Source organism: Brassica oleracea, chromosome C4 (genome assembly GCF_000695525.1).
Source record: "Brassica oleracea var. oleracea cultivar TO1000 chromosome C4, BOL, whole genome shotgun sequence".
Lineage (NCBI taxonomy): Eukaryota > Viridiplantae > Streptophyta > Magnoliopsida > Brassicales > Brassicaceae > Brassica > Brassica oleracea.
In genome coordinates this window covers 44,324,611-44,351,666 of record NC_027751.1, presented here as the reverse complement: position 1 = coordinate 44,351,666, position 27,056 = coordinate 44,324,611, and the positions used below count along the sequence as shown (strand labels likewise).

The following is a 27,056-nucleotide window of genomic DNA, read 5'->3' as shown; positions in this document are numbered from 1 at the left end:
AATGGTCCCCGGCAACGGCGCCAAAAACTTGATGTGTCGAGTTTTAACCCGATTATCTAACTGCAAGTGCACAGTAAAGTACGCAGTAGTAATGCGGGATCGAATCCACAGGGACCGATGATCACACGTAGAGTTGCAGACAAGTTAATAGCTACAGCGAATCAAGATATATTTTTGATGGTTTTTGTTTAATTTTCTCTAGTGTCACAAAGCATAAACAAGCTGTAAAAAGATGATTTAAACGATTTGAAAACTATTTTAAAACAAACGTTGGGCATTGGGAATTCTCAGGGATTTCTTTTTAATCAAGATACAATTAATGGCAGACACAGGGATATATTAAGAACTGTCTAGAACTCAAACACGATATTAGAATTAACCTACTTCCGTAGCGCTAATTCTCTATGTTATAGAAATCTCCACACTAACTTCCGCTGAGTTTCAATTTCTAAACAAGCATTAAGAACATGTTCAATATGTTCACAAAGCGCAATAACATCAACTTCCGAGGGTTAAGGACACTTTGCTCATCTAAAGTATTTTCGGAAGTTCAAACAATCACTTTCGGTGCATCAAACAATCTGAAATCATGAACTAAGTGATCAATTCAGTTCAAGCAGTAAGAAATCCATTAGATGAAGAACCAAAACGTAATCCCTTAGTCTACACACGTTTTATGGATCAAAACATCAAGAAATCCCCTATGAGAACCCCTAAACCCAACTAGATGACTACTCACACATAACTAAGCAAGAACAAAACGATTTTGATGAAGAAAACATGATAAGATTGTATTAAAACAGAGTAAAGGTTCAGAAGATCTTCTCCAAATGGTTTTGAGATGAACTCCTTTACAAATCTTCACAAATCACACCAAAACAAGTACAAAACACTCAAATCTTCTCTCTAGAACTTGTAAATCTCCTCCTTGGTCGTCTCTAATCTTTCCTGAGTCCCAAAAGTCCCAGCTTTTTCGGAATTATTGAGGGGAGTGGGTAAAAAGGAGTGAAAAGCTCGTTTGTGCGTGTGGAGCCCGTAGAGCCTTAGATCGGTCGATCCACATATACCGGATCGGTCGATCTAGAGCATGAAAGCTTAAGATCGGTCGATCCACATTGACTGGATCGGTCGATCTATCGTCCTGTGCGATCAATACTTCATTCGGTCCACTGTTCGGTCTATCTTGTTTCTGAATAAATCCCGAATGCGTTCTTTTCTTTCAAGCTATCTAGTAACCTGCATATTACACTTAAGAACACCAAAACGCATCAAATAGACCAAAACATTAATTAAAACCGACCATTTAATTGCTCCAAAACGAGTTTAAAACCGTTAAAAACACGGAATATCACCTCGCCGTCGGCCGGAAATCTCTCAGCACTCAGTTTCTCTCTCTTTCTCTCCCTTTTCATTTTAAAGACTTTTTTTAACTCTCAAGAAATATAATAGAGTAAAAGTCTGAGATTCCTGAGCCTGCTCGTTGTATCAGTTTCGCTAGAGATGGTATGCAGAGGAAAGATTGGCTCTGTCTTGTTGCTGTCCATTGTGACTGTTGGTTGCTCACTGTTTCTTTCTACTTTGGTGCTCGCCTTAATCGTAACGAGAGGTATTCACTCTTATCTTTTACCATGGAAATGACCAAGTGGTTTGACACCAATGCAACTTACGTATCTTTCTTCATTATTTATTTTTATCCATTTAAAAATCCGAAGCTTCACTCCCTTAAACTATCCATTGGTATCATGAACAGAGCATTACATATACTTAATCGGCATCTTGAGCAAGGCTTGTGATACATGGAAGATATGGGGATTAGTTGAGAAAGTGATGGTGAGCACTAACCATAACATTCCTCGTTCTATATGGGTGGCAGTGCTTCAAATAACAGAGTATCTGCGTGTGAGTGTTTCAATAGATAAGTCCTTTCACTTTTGGTTCTGTTCAAAGTTGATTCTTTTTTATTGTGTTGTTGTTGCAGGGAAGTGTGAAGACTGCACATCCTCAACTGTTATATGAGACCATGATATATAGGGGTTGTTTGTTCAAGATGAAGTATGCAAACATGTCCACGATATCTTATTTGTATTTTTTTTTTTTTGAGGCTTCTTTCTATATTTTGTAAATATTTGTGTTCTTCCTAATATTGTGTCTTCACTGTATATAAAGAAAAATAAAATCTAACCTTTAATTTTATTTTGTAAATATCATTTTTTTATGATTGCTCAAATAAATTTAAAATTTCATAATAATATAAAGATTATGTTCAGAGATTGAATTAGCATGTGTGGTCTGAGGTTCAGATTTCATATTTGAAAATGTTGTCCAGAAAAATATTTAATATTTGAAACTAATTTTATAAAATATTAAACTTTGAATTTAAAATTAAGATTTGAGATTAAAATAATAAAATATTTTAGTTTTGAGGGTTGTGTTTAAAGTTTAGAGTTTCAACCCTAATCTCTAAACATAAACTTTAAAACTTCAATTTTTTCATAATATAACTTTAATCTTAAATTTAATCATTTAAAAAATACAATATAAACTATAAATTCTAAACCTCAAACACTGAATCTTAAATCTACACCGTAAATCTAATCCCTAAACCCTAAACCTAAATCTTGCATACAAAATTTTAAAACTCTAATCTTTTATTATTTAACTTTATATCTTAAATTTAATTTTAAAGTCTGATATTAAATCTTAAATCTATACACATAACAATATATTCCGAACCTGAAATTTAATATTCCACAATTCACTCTCAAATCTTAAATTCCAAACTTCAAACACAATACTCCAAACTTAAACTTTATACCTCAAACCATAAAACCTAAACTTCAAAGCTTATATCTAATCTAAAACTATATACTTAATTCAAATGTTTAAAACCATAATTGTATACCCTAAACTCTATTTCGTAAACCATTGTTCCAATTCATATACTCTAAACATTAATAACCAGATTTATATTTTTAAATTTTATATTCAAATCTAAAATTATTTTTTCAAATTATAAATTGTGAAATCCAAATCTTTGAATTTTGTCTCAAAATAATTTATGTACATTACAATATACTTAGGGTATTAAAACAAAAATAGAATAAGAATATAGTTACAAAAATTTGATTGGTCAAAACATACTGACCAATAATGTATAAGGGTGACGATTAGACCTTTTCAACCACAACCGTTGATTAACCTTAAACATTATCCGTAGATTTTACACCTTAAACATTATCCGTTATCGTAGCGATTGTTATCAAAATATATTCAAATGTTAAGAAACAATAGAAGTATTTTTCATTGTGAATATAAAACCAACAATATAATGTTTAGTTTGTACTTATATAAAATGTATATGTAGATAGATTATTAATTTATGATTTTAATGGAACCATATATTTACATAGGACTTCTAAAAAGTTATTATCTTATTATTTTAGCGATTTGTGTCATATTTTGAACCGGACCGAGAAAATTTATTAACTTATAGTATTTATTAATTTATCGAGTATTAATTTGTAGAGTTTCTACCGTAGTTTGTTTTCCTTGCACGATGAAATAAACGTTAAAGTAGCTTTGTGAGCCTCAATAAGATATAAAGTTAGAATTAATCTAACTTACTGATATATGGTTTAAGGAGCCTAATCTAACGGCTAGAAAATAAGGTGTTTGAGTTTTATGAGGATGTATAGTTTTTTTTGTTTGGAGTGATGATGTTAAGTATGTGTTTGTTTGTTGTTCTTTTGGTTGTTGGTAATGAGGATCGTGTCAAAGATAAGTGGTTTCGCGTATGTTTTTATGGAGCTATTAAACACATGGAAAATTTGTGATGTGAATTTAATCCATGATGCAAATGTGTAGATGCGAAATGAGGATCCAAATGCTTGGATGCAATAGTGCGGATGCGAATGTGTTGATTAGGTGGATGTAATTTTCATAGGTTGTGTGGTTATATCACACATCATGTGTAATTTGTATCACATGGTTTATGATTTAGATGGTTAGCTGGGAGGGTAGTCAATAGCTAACTGAAAGGGTTTGAGTAGAATGCAAGGTTTTTGATGGTTATGGGGGTAGATAAGGATTTATGGAGGAGAGTGGTAAAAGATTTGTGGTTGTGTTAGGAGATGGTGGATGGTTCCTGGTGGATGATTTTGTGTAGATGGGGTAGCGCTTTCCGAAAGACGAGATGATGGTAGGTTGTGGATGGGTTTAAATGGGTGTGTGATGTTAAGCTAGATGGGTTTCCAACCTAAAACCAATTGGTGATAAGTGGAGTGGCTCATCTATCTTATATATTACTAAAGATCCCTTCCAACTACCGATGTGGGACCTTTGTCCCTAATACGTCCCCTCGAGATGATGGCTCTTTAAGCGTCAATCTCGGAATATTTGGGCAAGGATCGAGAGCCAACTTTGGGCCGGGTCGATGTGGATCGGGTTGGACTGCGTGGATCGGGCTCTGATACCATGTTAAGCTAGATGAGCTTTCAACCTAAAACCAATTGATGATAAGTGGAGTGGCTCATCTATCTTATATATTACTAAAGATCCCTTCCAACTACCAATGTGGGACCTTTGTCCCTAATATGTGATTGGTAGTCGCTTAGAAGTTTGTTGATGGTCAACTTTACACACTTAGAATGTTTTTAAATGTGGTAATAGATATGATTTAGGTTGATTATTTCAATAGGTTTTATAGTTGTTTCATAGGATGGAGTGTAATAGTGTTTTGATATTGTGGATGCTGTGTATTAGATGAGTTGGCATTTCTTTTAAATTTATATATCTTGGCAGATGGGGTAATATGGATGGGTTTGGAGACTGTCCACAGAACCATACACATATGTGGATGGGTTGGCATTTTTTGTAAAGACTCCCCACATAACACACTTAATTTCTGTTATTAGTTGTCTGGTTAGGAGAGAGTATATCAGGTTACATGAAATGACAGCTGTGTTGAGAGGAAGTTCAAAGAGCTTTCCTGAAGCAAGGCTGTTAGAGGGTCTACAACACCGTAGTGTGTTTGAGCGTGCGGTTGAGAAACGTTAACAAGTCTAATTTCCAGTAGATGTTCAGCTTGTTGTTGGGGAAATGGTATGTCGCAAAGAACCTAGAGGGGAGGTTCAGGTTGTGAGGGGAATTGTGCGGGCGAGACTTGTGATAACAGAGAGATGAGATTGGATTTAGAATAGTCTCGCATGGAAAATCGTTGTGAGAACTACAATTACATAAATCAATTGCACAACGAAGAACTTGGATGATCGAGTATCTTTTTATACATACCGGTCATGGTGAGGGAAGAGAGCGACATAGATTTTTACAACTAGGGTTTAAAAGGTGAGGTTCAGAGGTCATGATAGAGGAGAAATCACAATGATATGGGTGTTTTTCTAGAGATCAAAGGTGGAGAGGACGAAGCTTCGCTGGAAATCGAAAGTGGAGAGGACGAAGCTTCGCCAGAGATCGAAAGTGGAGGGGACTAGATAATCGAGTTGAGAGATATGAAAAGAATGAGGATTTTTTTTTGGTTTTGGCCTTTTGGGGGACATTGGTTCCGAGAATAATAAGGGAAAACAGGATAAGTTGTAAGAGATGTGAATTAGTTTGGTGTCTAGTTAAGGATATAGTAGGCATTTTACATGATACAAAGTGTGCAACCAGTATAATGTGTGTCTTTGTGTTATTGAGGATACAAATTGTGTGTTTCAGTGTAAATAGCTCAAATATTCCAATGTTCTTAGAGAAAAAAGGAAAAAAAATACAAAGCCGCCTAGCTTGCCCATGTCTCTTAAACTTGTGGACATTGTCTCAACTATTACTAACTGTTACACTCATCAAATTAAAATGAAGCAAGATCCATGAGTTTTACTATCGAGAACCAAACAACTATTCAAGGAACTTAACAAAATAAGTCTCAAACTCTAACAACAGAGCAAGATCAGTCCACTTTTCGTGGTATCTATCCTTTTTATCAAATAATCTTAATATCTAAATCTACATTTGATTCACAGAAAGATGATAAACATTAATGATCAGATTCGATAAGTTCACAATTTACTTTAACATCTACTTTTGCTAGTCAAGGAAAAATCGCACATTCATGTTATTTCTAGCAACCGAAAACATTTTTGGTGAATAAATTAAACTTAAAATCATGAACTAATTAGTAATTAGTTTAATATGATTTTTAATAACTTAGAATGGAGACAATCAAAACATGAATCCTTAATTATATCCAGTCATGAATCTACAACTTCTATCATCCTAGACATCATAAATCGAGTACTCAGTCATGGACAGTGAAACCAGAGAAATAATAGATGCGGAGAACAGGATGATCGATTGCAAAAGATTAATTAAAAAGAGGGTTCAAGTTTCCTTTCAAGTGTGTAGAAATCTTTCTCCCTCACAAGATATCAATCTCTCTCTCTCTCTAAAACTCTATGTAAGAATCTGAGACAGTCTAGAAAAGTAATAATAGAAAATGATATATTCTAGTTTATGTGGCTGTCCAGGTGAAAAACATAGATTCCTAGGTAAAATTTCGAAATATTAGAAAACTTTTTAAGAATTTGGATCACATGAGAATCTGTTCCTTTAGTAATCTATGTGTTCATTCCAGAGCAATTGCTCGACTTCCAGAGCAATTGGTCGACAGGAAAAATCTCTAAATGCATTCAATTCGACATGTTTTTCTCCAAGTGATCCACTTTGTCTCTAAACTTACTTCAAACCTGTAATGATTCAAAATGATTACAAGATCCGATAAAGACTCGAATTTTTTTTTTAAATGTATAAAATACATGATGCATGAGTAGACTTTTGTTGTATTACAATTAAATATATCATAAGAAAGAAAACTAAGATTGTGACTGATACTATATATATATATAAAGAAAAATTGCAAAACCAGCAAGACAAATTATATTTAACAATGCTACAAAATTGAATATCAATCTAAACGAAGAAAAAGGTAAAATTATTAATAAATACATACTAAAAATAATTTTAAATATTTAATAATTTTGATCTTGCGGTGTAACACGGATATTCATGTAGTCTTAATAACAGAGAAAGTCTTGTCTCTTTTAATATCAGTCTTAGTACTGTAATCAGTCATAGGGTTATGGAGCATTTTGCATTTGGTGATGATTCTTTATGATGTATACAATGTTTGAGATATATTATAACTTTTGAAAAAATGCTTATGCATTTAGAAGATGAAATCCAGAATTGTCTTGTTTCTTGTAATCTCCATGGGTGTAAGCTAATAGGTGTGTGTGTGTGTGTCAATTTAGGCCGAGTAGCACCCCCCCCTATTCTGATCATAACCGACAAAATTATAAACAACAGGATCAATAAATAAAACTAAAGATGAGTTTTATTGAGATTTGTAGTTAGGAGTTTAAAAAAGTACAATTATCTTTTTTTGAATTTTGTTAATTTTACACTGTTATTTTGTGCTATTTATTAAATATTGATTAATAGATGTTTTACTATATTTTACCTTTTAGATTATTTCGACTAGGTAAACTTTATTAAAATCACAAGAAATTAGGCATTTTGTACACCTTCATTTATTTGCGACGGAAGTGTAGATATTTTGGAAAAATAAAAATCTAAACTGGAAAATGGAAGTAATAACTTCCAGAAAAGGAAAACTGGAAAAACCGAAACCAAGAGGATAATCGGTTGTGGCTGTAGATGATTTAAAAAACCAAAGTTTAGTTTAAAATCATACATGTCAACTAATTATGTTTTCTTTTTTTTAAATAAGCTACAGCAAAAATATCTCTGGAAATTAAAAAAAATGTAAAGAACTTCATTCATGGAGCAAAAAAATAATATTTTATAAAACTGCAGCATAAATATTTACAGCAAATAAATCTACAACAATTATTCTAAAGGTGAAAAATAAAAGCCACACCTCTTACAAAGCACCCTCCAACTCTCCAAGGCTAAAGACATCTTTAACCCAAGTGCTTAGAGGATGATTATCCAGGATCCTTAGTAGGTTTCTTAGTGTCTGGGTCCCCACAAAACCCTTAAGGATCGGTTACAAAAACTACTAATTAAGAACCGATCTTAGTGAGTTTCTTACACTGTTCACGAACCCCACTGTCTCGTGGCGGCCCGCGATTGGTTTGCTTTTAATTTTTTTTTTTTTTTAAACTAAGAAACCCATTAGGGATAATTATGGTCTTATGGAGAGGGGTGCTTAACAAAAAATAATATAATAGTGGGTGAGTCCCTTGGTGGGATCCACAAAATTTTAAGCACCAGCTCTTTTGCAGCCTACTTAAGTACCGCTGTTTGCACTGTTCGCGGATTCCACTGACACGTGGCGACCCGCAATTGGTTCATTTTTTAATTTTTTTTTTTTTAAATCAGAAAAAAAAAATTTAAGCACCCCGTTATGGGTTGTTACGTTAATGGTGTTCTAAGAACACTTCCAATAAAGACATGTTTAGGTTATCTAAGAAATTAAAGAAAAATAAAAAAATAAAAAAAAAAAGAAAAAAGAGAGAGAGACACTAATTCTAAAAACACATAGTTTTAGAAACTCTTTATAAACTTTATGCACACATGTCAACTTACAATTAAACTTAACATTTTGATTTATTTAAATAAATAAATTTTATTAAATTATTACTTTTGTTTTGATTGCAACCTCAATTTAGATCCCCAACCATTAAAGTTGCTCTGAGTGGCTAACTTGAGCGAAAGTGGTACCGTTGTTCCGGCTCGACGCATTCTGTGAATGTTAGAGGCATAGTTTGGGGGTATGAAGCTAAAATTACCGTTTATCCTAGCGATGATGATTAATCAATATAGGTTGGAGGTATGTAATCATCACCAAGTATAGTATCTCGGAAATATATGTTTCCACTGTTCCTTAATAACAATGCTGATGCATATGTATGATGATACTGCTTGGGGCAGTTTTGGTGATGCTATTTAAAATGCTAATCTTAAAAGAGTCGAACATTGAACAGTGTCGATGCATTATAATTTAGAAGATGAACTTGTTGTATACTGGAATCCTGCCTCTTATTATCTCAATCTTAGTACTGTAATCAGTCAGCGAAAGGGTTATGGGGCTATTAATTTGCATTTGGTGATGATTCTTCATGCTATTTATAATGTTTGACATAGATGAGGAACTTTTGAACAATGATTATGCATTTAGAGGATTGCCTTGTATCTTGTGATCTAGATTTAGAGTTGTTGGATGTAAGCTTAAGGGTGTGTGTATCGGTTCAGATGGAGTATTTCCCTACATCATCAATGGAAAAGGCGAGAAAGCTGATGGCGGAGATGTCTAAAAGATCATATGTTATTCGTTTATGACTTATGAGTGCGACTCAACCTACTCATTCGCATATCTATACTATATTTATACTATTAAAGCAGAATTCTATTGTCATTTTTACTTTAGCCTGCCCTTTCTTTGCTAACATTGCATGTTTCATTAACGGCAATCAAGTAATATTAATAACATATTTATATTGGGCCATTTTTTCCGGATCAAGCCCAATGTCCACATCAGATCTCTCTTGGGCCATTTGAACCGATTAAGAAATCAGATCCAATTCTCACTTTTTTTTCCTTTGGGTCATTGAATCCAAGTTCAAATAATTTTTTTTCAACCATTTTTAATTATTTTTTTTCTTTTCTTAATATAATTTAAGCATTCATAAAAAAAATTGAATTTTTTCATTGGTATAAATCTTTATATAATTTTTTTATTAAAAATATTAACCACATAGTAAAATTAATTTATCAGAGTTATACCAACTTAATTCATTAAAGAAATAAAGTTTAATTTTTTTAACATAAATCTATACTATTAAAGCAGAATTCTATTGTCCTTTTTACCTTAGTCTGCCCTTTCTTTACTAACATTGCATGTTTCATTAAGGGCAATCAAGTAATATTAATAACATATTTATATTGGGCCATTTTTTTCGGATCAAGCCCAATGTCCACATCAGATCTCTCTTGGGCCATTTGGACCGATTAAGAAATCAGATCCAATTCTCACTTTTTTTTTTCTTTAGGTCATTGAATCCAAGTTCAAATAATTTTTTTCAACCATTTTTAATTATTTTTTTTCTTTTCTTAATATAATTTAAGCATTCATAAAAAAATTGATTTTTTTCATTGAAAAGTATAAATATTTATTAAAAGTATATAATTTTTTTATTAAAAATATTAACCACATAGTAAAATTAATTTATCAGAGTTATACCAACTTAATTCATTAAAGAAATTAAGTTTAATTTTTTTTAACATAAATAGCCATTTAAAATGAAACACGATAAAGAAAGATAAAAGTTTAAGTCTTTTATAAAATAAAACACAAATATATGAAATATGACATTTACTAAATATTTGTCAATTGAAAAAAAAAAGGAAAATAAACCCTCAAAATCTAGTTGATGTTTAAAACAAATCCATTCTCTCCGGTCTTATTAAAGAAAGGACAAATTAAATAAAACAAATCCATTCTCTATGGTATTATTAGAAACGACATATATAAATAAAACAAATCCATTCACTATAGTATTATTAATGAAAGTACATATAAAAATAAAACAAACCCATTCTCTATAGTCTTATTAGTGAAAGGACAACTATAAATAAAACAAACTTAATGTTAAACTGTGAAAACGATGCTGCAGAAGTTGAGTCTCTTGGTTTTTTGTCTTCTGTAACACCACAATCGGTGGGTTTAAACGAAACCTGTAGTGAAGAACGATCATAACCAACCAAGAAGTTGTTCTGTGCTCTGTTACCAAAAAGGGCCGCTTCAGCAACTGGTGTCATCGGACTACACATAATCATCAGACAAATGGCTTCTCCGTCAGCCATATAAGTATTGTTTTTATCCAAAACAAGATCTGCACCTGCAGAGAAATGCATTGTGATCACTGGGAAGATATCCATCGTCTTCGTTTTGTAGCAATGCGTGCCGTCGGAGAGAGTAAATTGTTCCGCAGTCACAACCTTTTCCACCGACTCCCTCACTAGGCTGCAGTAGCTAGCGGGCAAGTAGGTGAAGGTGGTTCCAGAGTCTATCATCATGTTCCCGTCTACGGCGTGAAACGGTGTCCCCAATGTTTCAACGCGAGTCTCCCCAACGCTGACGGCGTCTAAGTTTAGGTAATAGAAACCAGGTTTCTCCGTTTTCGTAAACATAGGTGTTGATACAGTCCCATCTCCCGACACAATAGCATTACTTCCAAAGCTGATCTTACTAGTTCCCTCAGGCGAAAAGCAGTAAGAAAAGGCACCGAGCATGTCTTTACCCATCTGAGAGATGAGAGATAAAGACATCCAACTTAGACCAACAATGCCCGAAGCGGTTGTTATAAACCCTGAGCTGTTGTGCGAACATCCAATAACGGTTTTAGGCATTACATAGGAGTGGCCAGAAGTGGATTGGATGGTGACGGTCTCGGTTGCTAAGCTTCCTATGGTGTAGCTTTGGTCTCCGTAGACCAAATCATAGTTACAAGAAGGGTTACGGGTATTGCATGTTCTCGCTTTGTAGGTCGAGGATTTCGAAGGGTCGAATATTATATTGCGTTGGTTGTAGCAGTTAAGACAAGGCAGACATTGTGTCCATATGATCTCGCTGCCTGTGTCTATTTCTGCGTCGATCTCGACAGGAGGTGTACCAATTTTGAGTTTCATGAGATACTCGGAGGTTTCAAAGAAGATGTCGGCGTAAGGAGATGATCGGAGTTGATCATCAACATTAGAGCGTCGAGAAGATGATGAATTAGTGCGACGGTGGATTAGGTCCATGGTGAAGCCGCTGGGAGGTGATGAGGCTGTGGCGGTAATAAAGAGAAAAGCTGTAATGATTTGAAGAGAGAGTATAATGCTCATCATTCTGGTTGCAAAAGACATGGTGATCGGGTAATAGTTTTTAGGTTTTGAGAGACAATGCAACTTCTTGATCATCCCATGCACATATTTATACAGTATGTGGACTTTAGCCGTAATTGTTAATTCTCCTGATTTGTCATTTTCCCAATTTTGTTATTTCCATTTTGAATATTTTAACAATTTTGTTTCTAAGAGTTTACTATGGTTTCCTAGTTTTTTACGTTCTATTTATGGAATTATCACTATTATAGCTAAATGCATTTTTTTTTTTTTGAAAAAAAGGCAGCTAAATGCATATTTTACGTAATTGTTAACTGTCCTGACTTGACAACTTTTCCAATTTTGCTGATTTGATTCCATTTCCGAATATATTACAATTTTTCTTAAAAGTTTACATTGATTTTCTGGTTTTCCATTTTTTGACGTTCCAGTAATTGATATTATCACTTTATTATAGTGAAATGTTTTTTACGTAATTGTTCTAAACCCTTATAAAAAATACAAAACTTTTAGGTTTTTTTTGTGCAACAACAACTTCATTTCTTAATGGGATTCTGATACAAAATAGTTTAAAGACTGTTTAGCCAAGCCATCCTCAAAAGAAAGAGAACCATGATGGCAGAAGCTAAACAGAACCGAATCAAAGTTTTTCCACAAAAGATGGATATCAGAACAAATTTCATGAAGATCAGAGAAAGTGAGTGAGCCGTTGATTGCTCCTACAAGTTGTTTCGAATCTGAATTGAAGATAATCTTGGTGAATCCTAATCTCAGTGCATGTTCCACTGCAGTTCACATTGCTAGCCCCCACGAGAGGCGAAATCACGAATGCATGATGAAGACTTTACAAACAGAGAAAGAGAAAGGAATCGAGCTCGAAATAAATTATCTAAGAAGTCTCATGAAATGCATTCATTATCACATTGTAATAATATTGAACAACTATCAACTCCCTCCCAAGATATTACATGTTGGTCATGCTCTCAGGAGCAGGCATTTTCTATGTTTACATTGGATACTAAGATGCTCCGTCACATTGTTTATGTTTACTACATTATGTTTGAGTGGGTACTTCTTGTCTTTATAGGTATAATCCATTTAAAATCTAGATTGCATAATTCTGTGAGAGAGGAACTCTAGATTGCATAATTTTGTGAGAAAACCGACATAGATTTTGGTCAAAGAAATTTTAACCTGTTATACGTGCATTTTGGAAGGATCGCAGAGACATGGGGATTTTTTCAGAGGACAGCTCATTTTCCAAGCTCAGAATCACATCTGATCACATGGTTCAAATATTTCCAACCTTACTCATCTTTCCTAATCGTTATCTTATTGTTTCATCCATGGCTTGCCTTCTCACTTTGACTGTATCTTTTTCTGCCTCTGTTTTTCTTCATGCGTTATGATCTGTATTGAGGTTAGGGAAATAACATCTTTATTTGCTTCATATTATTTTACCAGATCTACAAAAGTAATACGTCGGTATTCATCAAAATTCCTGTAGAACATATTATTCTTTGAGAATAATCATTTTAAGTGAAGCCGAAGAAAGACTATATATCATAGTTCCTTTCACTCATATTTGCTCTCTGACCCGAGTCCTAAGGCTGCACCTTTCTTCCTTGTTTCTCACTCCTTTTCAAATCTCAACCACTTTTCTTTACCCAAAATAGTAAGTTTTTAGGGTTTCAACCTCAAACAGCCACAAAGCCGTCGCAACCTCCTCCACTCCGGGCCGGAGACCCCGTCTTCCGCCCCTCCACCGAGGGCCTGTGATAGGATCGACAGCTACTCTCCTACACAGCCACCTCAACGCTACCGACTCTACATCCTTTCAAACCTCCCCAAACTGCACTTAGAATGGCAAGAAGACTCACAGCGCTGGAGAAAGGAAAAGGGCTCGCTTTGCCTGATAACCAGAAAGGACGCATGAGAATAAGAGCCCCTGCCTTCGACAACTCTGCTCTCATACAGGCAAACATCAACAAGCTCATAGGGCGGCTCACAAACACAAGAGAACAGAGAATCTTGCAACTACTAGAGGAGCTACCGAAGACATGGGTACTGAATGGAAATGTCTCTGGCTCAGATCTAGGCCATGACACATTTCAGTTCAGATTCGAACTTGAAGAGTACCTAAGGAGCGTACTAGTGAACCGACCATACCACTCTAACTCTTGGATGGTTATCCTCCAAAGATGGGAACCTATCATCTCACCCACATTCCCTTCTCAGATCCCCTTTTGGATCCAACTTAGAGGACTCCCCCTGCATTACTGGCATGAGAGGATGATCTACGACATCGGCCAGGATCTTGGAACGTTGGAGGACTACAAGATCACCCAGACCTCAACAAAAATTTGTGTATCTCTGGACGGTCTAGCACCACTTCCAATGGAGACCATTGTAGAATTTGAAGTTGGAGAAGAGACACTGGTCACCCTGGAATATGAAAGCCTGAAGAGATACTGCTCAAATTGCAACTCTCTGATTCACAGCTCTAGATACTGCTCCCAGATCCAAACAGAGAACACACAACACAAGCGCATCGAAGCTTCATCAAGAGAGGAAAACAAAGGAGCCAGACAATACTCACCATATGAAAGGAGCCAGACCTACACGAGAAAGCCGCCAGGCCCCCACTTCCCCCCCCCCCCCCCCCACCAACGAGTCCAAAACCACGCCACTGGAAGAGACTCCTCCTTCAGAGAGACAGTGGACAGACATGGAAGACCTTTTGGAGAAAGAGTCCCTATAAAGCTAATACAGACGAAACCATTGAGAAAAAAGATTACTCCGGAATACAGCAGCCAAAATCACAACACAGAATGAAACTCATCTGTCAACAAACTGCACAATGAGGCTGAAAGGAGACCCCTACCAAAACAGACGCGCATAACTCAATCTTACCAATGGGTAGAAAGATCCAAAGGGGGAGCCACTCCGACAGAACTGGAGCCTCGACAGCAAGTGGGCCTTGTGGACAAAACTAATACCCATCCAGCAAATGGAATGAGGCCTCTAGAGAGAAACCTGAGCATTACTGACTTCCCACCTCTACCAACCTTGCCTCATAATACCCAGAACGAGAACGAACAGTGGAACGAAAAAGCGCCACAACTTCAGGAAGAACAGTAAACCGCGGAACTTAATGGACCAAGAGGGAACCCGAGAGCTGAACCTACAGCAATAACTTAAAGTGGTCAAAACATCTATCACATTCCCTCAACAGAAGAGGTTATGGAGGAACTACACGAGGAAACACTACAGTACCTCAACTGCCCAGACCCCAAGGAAGCAGCAGCTAGACGCCAAAGAGTACTCATAAGTGATGCAATAGGAGATATGGAGGAAGCTGCATCAACAATTATTGCAGCCGCAATCAGAAATGCTCCACAGCAACCAACAGTACCTCAGCAACAACATCAAACTCTGGCTTCCAACCAGACCAAGTCCTAATCCCTCAGGAAAACCAGGAGATACTAATAGAGGGAGGACCAGAGCTAGCACCACAGAAGAGAAAAAGAGGAAGACCTACAAAGACAAAAATAGGCCTTAGCCCAAAAATCTTCGTAGGGACTAATCTAAGAAAAAGTAATTTTTCACAAGTGCAAGGATCACCGTCAAGAAGCAAGAACTCACCAGGAAGTTCAGGAAAGAATCAACACAATAAAAAGGATCAGAATGAGAGAGCAGGACCATCCAATACCAATGCAAATCCAGCTGATACCAACAATCTCGAGGAAGAAACCAGATTTTCGGTCTCCTCCACCCCAGGTTCCTTAACTGTATTGAGCTGGAACTGTTGTGGGCTGGGGAACCCTGCAACAGTCCAGAGACTCAAGGAGATCCACAGAATGAATTCTCCTGACATCACCTTCCTAATGGAGACGGAAAATGGCACTAATATGATTACCAAAACTCTCGAATGGATGGCAGTGGAAAACTTCTATGTAGTTCCCCTAATAACACCGAGAGGAGGAGGTCTCTTCCTCAGCTGGAAAAAGGACATCGACCTTACGGTTAGATCAGCATCCCCAAACTATATTGACACAGTTATTCACTACAAAGACACTACCTTCCAAGCAACCTTCGTGTATGGTGAGCCTGATCACAGCAAGAGACTGGCGGTTTGGAACGAACTAACAGCTTTGCAACCTAGAACGGGAGACCCCTGGTTCCTAACAGGGGACTTCAATGAATTAATAGACAACAGTGAAAAGAAAGGAGGGGCAGAGAGAGCAGAAGGAACCTTTTGTGCCTTCAGGACCTTCTTATCCGAAAATGACCTCTATGACTTGAAACACTATGGTAACTTTCTGTCCTGGAGAGGCAAGACAGGCTCACATGTGGTACAGTGTCGCCTCGATAGAACGTTGACTAATAGTGGATGGTCTGATCTCTTCCCAGCGGCTAGAAGCCAATATCTGAAATTCGAAGGATCCGACCACCGTCCCCTCCTCTCCTTCCTCGACAAATCAAGAAGCAAGGGTCAAAAGGTGTTTAGATTTGACAGAAGACTAAACGACAACCCCGAAATAAAAAAGCTTATCCAAGATACCTGGAACAGAGACCCTGAGCTCCACGTAGACGAGAGACTATCCAGATGCCGCAAAGAAATCTGTAGATGGAGCAAACAGTTTCAGGAGAACAGTAGAGCAAATATAAAAGAGCTTCGCCTCCAGCTCGATGAGGCAATGTCAAGCAAAAGCAACAAAGAAGATCTAATCTACCAACTGAATGCTCAATTACTTCAATCTTACAAAAATGAGAAAGCATTCTGGAGACAACGAAGTAGACAATTGTGGCTGACACTAGGAGATGCTAACACTGCCTACTTTCATGCGGTTACTAAAGGGAGGAAAACAAAGAATAGAATGGCAGTTATGGAAGATGATAGTGGAGTACCTTGGTTTGAAGAGGATCAAATTGCATCTGCAATATGCAAGTATTACAATTCCCTCTTCTCTTCCTCACAGAACGATGGCCAGCATACAGTCTGGGAGGCACTGCAACCCTGCATCACACAGCAAATCAACGAGAACTTAATCAGAGATCCTAGTCCAGAAGAGATCAGAGAATCTACCTTTGCCATACATCCAGATAAGGCTCCTGGCCCAGACGGTTTTTCAGCTAGTTTCTTCCAAGCTAACTGGAGTGTGGTAGGGCCTGCAATCATCAAAGAAGTCCAGCTCTTCTTCACCACAGGAACAATCCGACCCTCGCAAAACAACACTCATGTGAGATTGATTCCAAAGAAGACTGGAGCTAAAAGAGTTGTTGACTACAGACCCATTGCATTATGCAATGTGTACTTCAAGATCATATCAAAAGTATTGTCGCTACGACTAAAACCGGTCCTAAATATGATCATTTCTGAGAATCAATCAACATTTATTCCAGGCAGAGCTATCACTGACAATGTCCTAATAACACATGAGGTGTTACAATTCCTGAAACATTCAAAGGCGGAGAAGAATTGCACCATGGCTGTCAAGACATATATGTCTAAAGCATATGACCGCATTGAATGGAAATTTATAGAGAAAGTTCTACAGAGACTAGGCTTCTACGACAAATGGACTAACTGGATCCTACAATGTGTCTCAACGGTTTCCTATTCCAATCTAATCAATGAGACAGTACTAGGGTCGGTTAAACCACGCAGAGGAATAAGACAGGGAGACCCCCTATCTCCCTATCTTTTCATCTTATGCGGACAGGTACTATCAGGCCTATGCAGTAAGGCAGAGAGAGATGGAACCTTACAGGGGATTCCTGTAGCACGTGGAAGTCCGAGGGTGAACCACCTCTTATTCGCGGATGACACTATGTTCTTCTGCAATGCTTCCCCCGAAAGCTGCTCTAAACTGAAGTCCATCCTCCTTGACTATGAGAAGGCCTCTGGCCAAAAGATCAATTCGGAGAAATCATCAATCACATTCTCAAGTAAAACACCAGAAGACAAGAAAACCGCAGCAAAAACTCTACTGGGCATTGATAAAGAAGGGGGAACATGTAAGTACCTTGGACTACTGGAGTATTTTAGCAGGAAGAAGCGAGATATGTTTACTTCCATTGTAGAACGAATCAGACAGAGAGCTTCTAGCTGGTCAACGAGATGACTATCCAAGGCGGGAAAACTAACTATGCTCAAATCAATCCTGCTTTCCATCCCAACATATCCAATGTCTTGCTTTGAAATCCCTGCAAGTCTGTGCAAACGAATACAGTCAGTCTTAACCCACTTCTGGTGGGATGACTCTCTAAACAACACCAAAAAGATGTGTTGGATAGCATGGAGCAAAATGACTAAACCATAAGCGGGGGGAGGCCTAGGACTCCGAGATATACAGCTATTCAACCAAGCGCTCCTAGCTAAACATGCATGGAGAATGTCGAAGCCCAAACCCCCGCAGTGTGCTCACATGGCTGGAGGAGTATACTACACTGCAGAGACTTATTAAAAGGAAACGTGGGGAGGGTTATAGGGAATGGAGAGGATACTAAAGTATGGAATGACTCATGGATAACACTACAAGAGAACATTAAAATCTATGGGCCAGTACCAGAGGTAGGAATGGACCTTCGCGTATCTGATCTACTAACATCTGAAATGAAGTGGTGAATCAAGACTAAAAGAGTTCATACCTCTGGTTGCGGACAGAGTCAAATGCATTAGGCCAAGCGAGACAGGAGCAACAGATACGTATATTTGGCATGCAGCAAAGTCAGGTATATACTCTTCCAAGACGGGTTATTTTACAGCCTCTATGGGAGAAGCAAATCCTGAACCAGCAGATCCCAATAGCTTCGACTGGATCAAAGATATATGGAGAGGCAACTTCTCTCCCAAAATGAGAATGTTTCTCTGGTCAATAGTTCAGAACGCTCTTCCATTGGGAGTTCACCTGCAACACAGAGGCATTAACTCAGAAGCGGTTTGTAAAAGATGCAAAGATGTTGAAACTGCTATGCATACATTCTTCTTCTGCCCCTTCGCACAAAGGGTATGGGAGCTAATCCCCTTACACAGAGGAATGTCGATCGCAACAGATAGAAACTTCAAAGACGCAATCATCAAATTTCGTAAAGATGTCTGCTTGCTACCATCACGAGTCTCAGGAAACATCCTCCCCTGGGTTTGTTGGGCGTTGTGGATTGCTTGCAACACACTAATCTTCGAGGACCAACTCTCTACACCAGAGGAAACGGCGACGAGGGCAATACGATCATCGCAGGAATGGGGACTCGCGCAAGGACTGAAGGATCAAATACCAAAACGCGCAGAGAACCAACCCAATTTGAATCAGAACCAACCTGAAAGAAACACGATAATGGTTTGCAAATCGGACGCCGCATGGGACAAAGGATCGAACAAAGCATGGCTAGCTTGGATTCTCATAGATGCATCGGGAATCTGTAAACACAGAGGAGCCACAACCCAGGACTTTCTCTCCAGCCCATTGATCGCAAAAGCCCTAGCCCTACGATCGGGAATCATCTCCGCATCAGCGATGGAAATCTCGGATCTCCAGATGTTGTCTGACAACCAAACGCTTATTAAAGCCATCAACAACGACATCCAGAACCCAGAGATCTATGGTATTGTGAAAGATATCCAAAAGATCTCCTCTGGTTTTGTCGATATCACTTTTTCTTTTGTATCTCGCGTGTTTAACGGTGAAGCTGATGCCTTAGCAAAAGCCACCCTAAACAGATCTTCTGTAATGGACCCATGAGTGGGCTGAACCTAATGGGCCTGAGGCCAGTTTCTGTTTCTGGTTTAATGAAAATTTGGTGAACAAAAAAAGAAAAAAAATCATTTTAAGTTTGAAAAAAATAGGGTCGAAAGTTGTGAAAATAACGTAAGGAGATGGGACACCAAAGAATAATCAAGAAACAATATTACACTGCTGAGTATCTTCCTACATATCATCAATGGAGAAGGTGAGAAAAAGTGATGGAGTTCTTGGAGATATACATGTCATGATGAAGCAGTCAATTATTATTCGTTTAAGAGTGCGACTCAACAATTCATTCGCATATTGATGTTTAAAACAAATCCATTGTCCATCGTTTTATTAATGAAAGGACATAAATAAATAAAACAAATCCATTCTCTATAGTCTAATTAATGAAAAGGACAAATATAAATAAAACAAACTTAATGTTAAACTGTGAAAACGATGCTGCAGAAGTTGAGTCTCTTGGTTTTTTTGTCTTCTGTAACACCACAATCGGTGGGTTTAAAAGAAACCAGTCGTGAAGAATGATCATAACCAACCAAGAAGTTGTTTTGCGCTCTATTACCAAAAAGAGCTTCTTCAGCATTACACAGAATAACCAGACAAATGGCATGTCCATAAGCCATATACGTATTGTGTTTATCCAAAACAAGATCTGCACCTCCAGAGAAATGCATTGTGATCACTGGAAAGACATCCATGGTGTTCGTTTTGTAGCAAAAGCGAGCCGTCCGCGTAAGTTACTCGTTCCGCTGTAACAAAATTTTCCACTGCCTCCCTCACTAGGCTACAGTAACTCGTGGGCAAGGAGCATACAGTTGATCATGTTACTGTCTACTGCGTGAAACGGTGTCCCCAGTGTTTCAACGCGAGTTTCCCCAACGCTGACCGCGTCTAGGTTTAGGTAATAGAAACCGGGTTTCGCCTTCTTCAGAAACATAGGTGTTGATACAGTCCCATTCCCTGACACAATAGCATTACTTCCAAAGTTGATCTTACTAGTTCCCCCAGGGGATAAGCAGAAAGAAAAGGCACCGTGCATGTTTTTGCCCATCTGAGAGATGAGTGATGAACGATCCCAACTTAGACCAACAATGCCAGAACCGGTTGTTTGAAACACTGAGCTGTTGTGCGAACATCCAATAACAGTTTCAGGCATTACATAGGATTGGCCAGAAGTGGATTTGATGGTGACAGTCTCGGATGCGAAGCTTCCTTTGGAGTAGCTTTGGTCTCCCTATATCAACTTATAATCACAAGAGGGGTCATTAGGGGTATTGCATTGTTTCTCTTTGTAGGTCAAGGACTTCGAAGGGTCGATTATTGGATTGCTTTGGTTGAAGCAGTTAAGACAAGGCAAGCATTGTGTCCATATGATATCGCTTCCTGTGTCTAGGATTTGAGAAGTTATGTATTCGATATAAAGTTCTGTGTTATTCATTCATGACCATAAGGTCTGTTTATATACAAGCTAGGAGATCCTAAACATATCGACAATAGGAAACTAAATACAATCGAGATAAGGATAAGCTAATAGATAAGTCTAAACTATATATATCAAAGTATATCGTAATACCCCCCCCCCCTCCTAAAGTTGGAGCATACAAGTTTCGAATGCCCAACTTGAAAAGAAAAATGTCAAACTCCTTTCGTCCTTGTGCCTTAGTAAGAATGTCCGCGAGCTGGTCTTTAGAGACAACATGTTTCGTTTCTATAGTTCTATTGATGATATGATCGCGGATGAAATGACATTCAGCTTCGATATGTTTCGTGCGTTCATGAAAAAATGGATTTCGGGACAAGTAGATGGCCGACTGATTGTCACAGATAAGAGTCATTGGTCGATCGTGTCGTATGCCGAAGTCGAAAAGAAGTCCCTTCACCCATTTTAATTCTTTCACCAGTTCAGTCATTGCTCTGTATTCGGCTACGGTAGATGAGAGAGCAACTGTATCTTGTTTCTGCGTTTTCCAAGAGATAACAGAAGAACCAATTTGAACGATCCATCCTGTCAAAGATCGTCGAGTTAGTGGGCAACCTTCCCAGTCAGAGTCAGACCAGCCAGTAACGTGTATAGGAGGAGCCGCACGTAACAGTATTCCTTGACCGAGTGTACCCTTGAGATAGCGAATAACATGTATTGCAGCCTCCCAATGAGCTTCTTGTGGTTTCTACATGAATTGTGTCAGAATATGAATGGAATATGCTAAATCAGGCCGTGTTGCTCCCAAATAAACCAGTCGTCCTACGAGTCTTTTGTATCGGGCAGGATCGGTCAGAGGAGTTGATTTCGTTAAAGCAAGCCCGTGTTTCTGATCAATAGGGAAACCGGCAGGCTTACATCCAAGTAGGCCGACCTCAGTGATGACCTCAATGCAGTACTTGCGTTGACATAAATAGAATCCATCGATGCTTCTTGCAACTTCGAGACCAAGATAATATTTGAGAGAACCCAAATCCTTCATGTGAAAACACGCTGATAGATAGGACTTGAAATCATTAATGGCCGTAGAGGAGTTTCCAGCAATAACAAGATCGTCAACGTAGACAAGCACTCGGAGTGTAGAGCCATCTTTGGTGATGACAAAAAACGAGTAATCACTATGAGATTGAGTGAAACCGAAGGCGCGTAGGGCGAAAGTAAGCTTAGCAAACCAGCATCGTGGAGCTTGTCGCAGGCCGTAAAGAGGTTTCCGTAGTCGACACGCTCTATTATCCGAGTCGGATTGAAAACCAGGTGGTAGTTTCATGTAAACCTCTTCATCTAAATCTCCATGAAGAAACACAATATTAATGTCCATCTGAAGGACCTCATAGTTTTGTTTCGCAGCAATATCAAGGAAAATACGAACCGTAGTCATCTTCGCAACAGGGGCAAAGGTCTCTCCATAATCGATTCCCTCAACTTGGTGATTTCCAAGAATGACGAGCCTCGCTTTATATTTTTCCAAAGTTCCATCAGCCTTTAGTTTTATTCTAAAAATTCACTTACAGCCAAGTGCCGTTTTGCCTGGAGGTAATGTAACCAAATCCCAAGTTTTTTCAATTCTAAGGCATCGATCTCGAAACGCATTGCTTTCTTCCAGACATCAAGAAGTACCGCTTCTTTGAACGAACGGGGCTCCATGACGAGTGAGAGAGCCGTTAAGTAACTGCAGTGTGATTGAGAAAAACGAACAGTCGTATAATAATCAGAGATGGGATAGACCGTACCTGAGGACGTTGATGGAGCGAAGGCTGTGAGAGGAGTGAGAGAGACTGTATTTATAACAAAATCCGTAAGACGTGTCGAAGGTTTCTTTGTTCGTTGGCCGCGACCTAATTCTTGTTCAGTGGTAGGTGCCGTTGAGGTTGTTGTAGAAGTGTCAAGAGAGATCAAAGGTGTGGTAGTCGCGGTCGATTTTGAAGGTATATCAGTCGATGTCGAGGTCCTAGGTAAATCAGTCGATGTCAAAGGTATATCAGTCGAGGTCGAAGGTATATCGGATAAGGGCATCTCAAGTTCTTCAGAGATCGTGGTTGTAAGTGAATCCGTTTGTGGTTGTATGATAGGTGTGTCGGGTTGTTTTTCTAGTTAAGGAAAAACGTTTTCCTGAAAGAGAACATCTCGTGAGGTGAAACATTCTTATTTTTCCAGGTCATATAGTCGATAACCTCTCTTGCCGTAAGGGTATCCGATGAATATGCAGCGACGGCTTCGGGAGGCAAACTTGTCGCCATTGTGATATTGGTTATGTGCGTAGCATAAACATCCGAAAACACGGAGCTGGTCGAACAATGGTTGGCGTTTAGAGCATCTCAAAGGGCGTTTTATCATTCAAGAGCTTCGATGGCGTACGATTGATAAGATAGCATGCCGTCAAAGCGCATTCAGCCCAAAATTCGATCGGTAAGCCAGCTTGGAAACGCAATGCTCTTGCTACATTCAGGATATGTCTGTGCTTTCATTCCACACGACCGTTCTGTTGTGGAGTTCCCACGCAGGAGGCTTCATGTATGATGCCTTGTTCCCTGAAGTATTTTGTGAGACACATAAATTCGGTGCCATTATCGCTTCGGAGGATCTTTACATTGTGGTCGAACTGTCGTTTGACAAGAGCGATGAACTCTTGAAGTCGGTTGGGAACTTGAGTTTTATCAAGGAGTAGATAAAGCCAGATGGCTCTTGAGTAATCATCAACGATGGTTAATAAGTATTTGGACCAGCAGAATGCTGAAGTGCGATATGGTCCCCATAGGTCACAATGAATTAGCTCAAAAGAAGAGGATGCTTTATTATAACTCTCTGAAAACGAGTTTCGTGTTTGTTTTGACCGAAGACAAACATCACAACTAGATAGACAAAACGCAAGACTAGACTTAAGTTTAACACCAGGAAGTAAGTTGATAATGCGGGAAGATGGATGTCCGAGACGTTGATGCCACAAAACACCTCCATCACTTGTTGAAGCGTTGAAAGTAGTTGCAGTCTCTAAACCTCGGAATAAATACAGTCCTTCTCCCTCTCGTTCACCCCCTCCAATCAGCGTCCTCGTAGTGTGGTCCTGCAAAACAACAAGGCGATCAGTCACTTGGCCGACAAGAGAATTATCTGTAAGAAGTTGGCCAAAAGATTTTAAATTCGTGTGGAAGCCATCAACATAATAGACGTTTTGCAATTATATCTAAGAAGTCAGTCGTATTGTTCCTCGTTTTGTAGTTAAAACGTTATCTCCAGCTGGTAATTTTACCGAGATTGGAGATACGAGATGTGTGTCGTGAAGCAGGTCGAGACGGCCAGTCATGTGATGAGTGGCGCCTGTATCAAGGATCCAAACAGGATCATTGTTCTTACCACTTAGTCGATCTCCGTCGGTAGTAGGTTTTGTCGGGTTGAGTAGTTTGACCAGTGTCTGCCATTGGGAGTCTGAGAAGCCAGTAAGACCTTGTCGATCGTTGTAGGTTAGTGTCAGATTATCTGCTATCTCGTTCTTGGAGTTAACTAGTTGAGAGGTGTTTGCACGTGCAGCTGTGTTTTGTTCAGTCGGTTGTGCAACGCCTTGTCCTCCTTGATATTTTGTGTGGTTCCGTGGTCTAGTTCCCCACCATTCTGGAAAATTAAGAACTCGAAAACAGGAAGTAGCTCGATGTCGTAGTCTTCTGCAACTAGTACATGTTGCATTCTCGTCAGGGTTCGGTGGTCGTGGTCGATAGGAGTTGTTTTGTCTCGGTGTTGAGGAAGGTCGGTTATCTGTTTGAGCGGAAAAACTCAAAACGGACGGAGTATCAGTTTTGGCGTTGAGCTGCACAATTTTGTTCTGAACGATAGTTTGGTAAACCATGTCGAGGTCTGGCAATGGGATTTGTACACAAATCTGAGATCGTACAAAACTATGAACGTCATCGATACCAAATAGGAAATCATACACTCGAATCGTTTCACGCTCTGTTTCATGAGCATTCATCAGATTGCATTCACACTTCCCGCAGCTGTAGGTCTTAGTCGAGAGACATTCAGCCATTGAATCTAAAATTCTTGTGAGTCGGCCAAAGTAATCTTCAACGGAGGATCCTACTTGTCTACAATTTGCAAGGGACGCACGGAGTTGTTGGTAGCGTGCACCGCTCTTGAGAGCAAATCGTTTCTTAATATGATCCCATAAGTCTTTGGCATACTCTTTATGAGAGATATTGGACCGTAGTTTAGATTTGATGGTCAGCTTGATCCAGTTGACGAGTAGGTGGTTGTTGGCTGTCCAGTCTTCAAAGTCTGTTGAGTCTTATGCTGGTTTAGGTATAGTTTCGTCGATGAAACCAAATTTCTTACGTGCACTGAGAGCGACACGAAGATTTTGTGACCATTCATCATAGTTTCGTCCATTGAGCAAGGGTTGAGAGATAACCGCTCCAGGATTATCGTTGGCTGACAAGTCGTAGGGGGAGATCCGTCGTCGAGCCGTTGATGTAGTTGCGAGAGTTTGTTCCATTGTCGAGGGTTTCAAGTCGAAGGTTAAGATAGAGAGTCGTTCGAGCTTTGTTTTAAGCTAGGTCGTGAGTCGTATTTTGCGGTAAAAATCGATAACTTAAAGTCGTGGCTCTGATACCATGAGAAGTTATGTATTCGATATAAAGTTTTGTGTTATTCATTCATGACCATAAGGTCTGTTTATATACAAGCTAGGAGATCCTAAACATATCGACAATAGGAAACTAAATACAACCGAGATAAGGATAAGCTAATAGATAAGTCTAAACTAGATATATCAAAGTATATCGTAATAGGATTGCTTCGATCTCGACAGGAGGTGTACTTATTTGGAGTTTCATAAGATACTCGTAGTTATCAATCGGCGTAAGGAGATGATCGGAGTTGATCATCAGTATTAGGACGTTGAGAAGAAGATGAATTAGTGCGACGGTGGATTAGGTCCATGGTGAAGCCGCTGGGGGGTGGTGATGATGCTGTGGCAGTAATAAAGAGAAAAGCTGTAAGGATTTGAAGAGAGAGGGTCATGATCATCATTCGGATTGCAAAAGACATGGTGACTGAATAATACTTTTTAGTTTTGAGACTCTATGCAACTTGATCATTCATGCACATATTTATACATTATGAACTTTTCTCGTATCAGTTACTTGTCCTGAATTTTCAATTTTATTTCTTCCATTTTTATTATTTCCACTTTTGAATATTTTACAAAAAAAAATTCTAAGAGCTTATTCTGGTTTGTGGTTTCTCATTTTTTACGTTTCTATTAATGGAATTATCACTATTATAGCGAAATCTATATTTTACGTAATTGTTAATTTTCCTGACTTGGCAGCTTTTCCAATTTTGCTGCTTTGATTCCATTTCCGAATATATTACAAATTTGTTTTCAAAAAGTTTACACTGATTTCTGGTTTTTCATTTTTTATGTTCCAGTAATGGATATTAGATCAATTTATTATAGTGAAATGTTGTTTACGTAATTGTTCATAAACCCTACTAAAAATACAATACCTTTCATTAAAAAAAAAGAATACAGTACTTTTAGGCTATTTAAAAAGGTAAGTTTATCAATATAACTATGCTTTTTGTGGACTCCATTAATTTGGCCAGTTTGATCTTAGGTTTCAGCCCATGCAATTTAAATGGTGGTTCGGATCTAGCTATCCCTTGTATCAGTAGAAAGAAATTTCATAACTTTTTTATGCTATTCAGACTAATAGAAAGAAAAAAAAAATCTGAAAAACAGGCAAAGATGGCATATCAAAACACTGCTTTAGAAATACAGAGGTTGCCGGAATACCATATTAAAAGTGAGCACTGGTAGAAAACTATCATTATCGTTCTCGATAATGGTGATTAGACCAGTGGAGATAAAGATCGCAGTGAAGATTATCGGTTGGGATACAAAGATTAGAGGTTAATCAAGCAAG

General features: G+C 38.3%; 2 protein-coding genes across 2 annotated transcripts; one reads left to right on the top strand and one right to left on the bottom strand.

Moving 5' to 3' along the window:
* The first annotated feature begins 1,418 nt into the window (after positions 1 to 1,418).
* Positions 1,419 to 2,182, top strand: LOC106341009. Its single transcript, XM_013779825.1, has 3 exons — positions 1,419 to 1,606; positions 1,751 to 1,899; positions 1,979 to 2,182. Exons 1-3 carry the CDS (start codon positions 1,501 to 1,503, stop codon positions 2,120 to 2,122), a joined length of 399 nt encoding a protein of 132 aa, XP_013635279.1. The 5' UTR covers positions 1,419 to 1,500; the 3' UTR covers positions 2,123 to 2,182.
* Positions 2,183 to 10,617: 8,435 nt separating this feature from the next.
* On the bottom strand, positions 10,618 to 26,487 carry LOC106338990 (aspartic proteinase CDR1). Its single transcript, XM_013777837.1, is given in 8 exon segments — positions 10,618 to 11,753; positions 13,935 to 13,941; positions 20,168 to 20,378; positions 20,380 to 20,478; positions 20,480 to 21,066; positions 25,929 to 25,980; positions 25,982 to 26,208; positions 26,431 to 26,487. Coding segments are annotated over 8 exon segments (2,376 nt in total).
* Between the last annotated feature and the right edge of the window lie 569 nt (positions 26,488 to 27,056).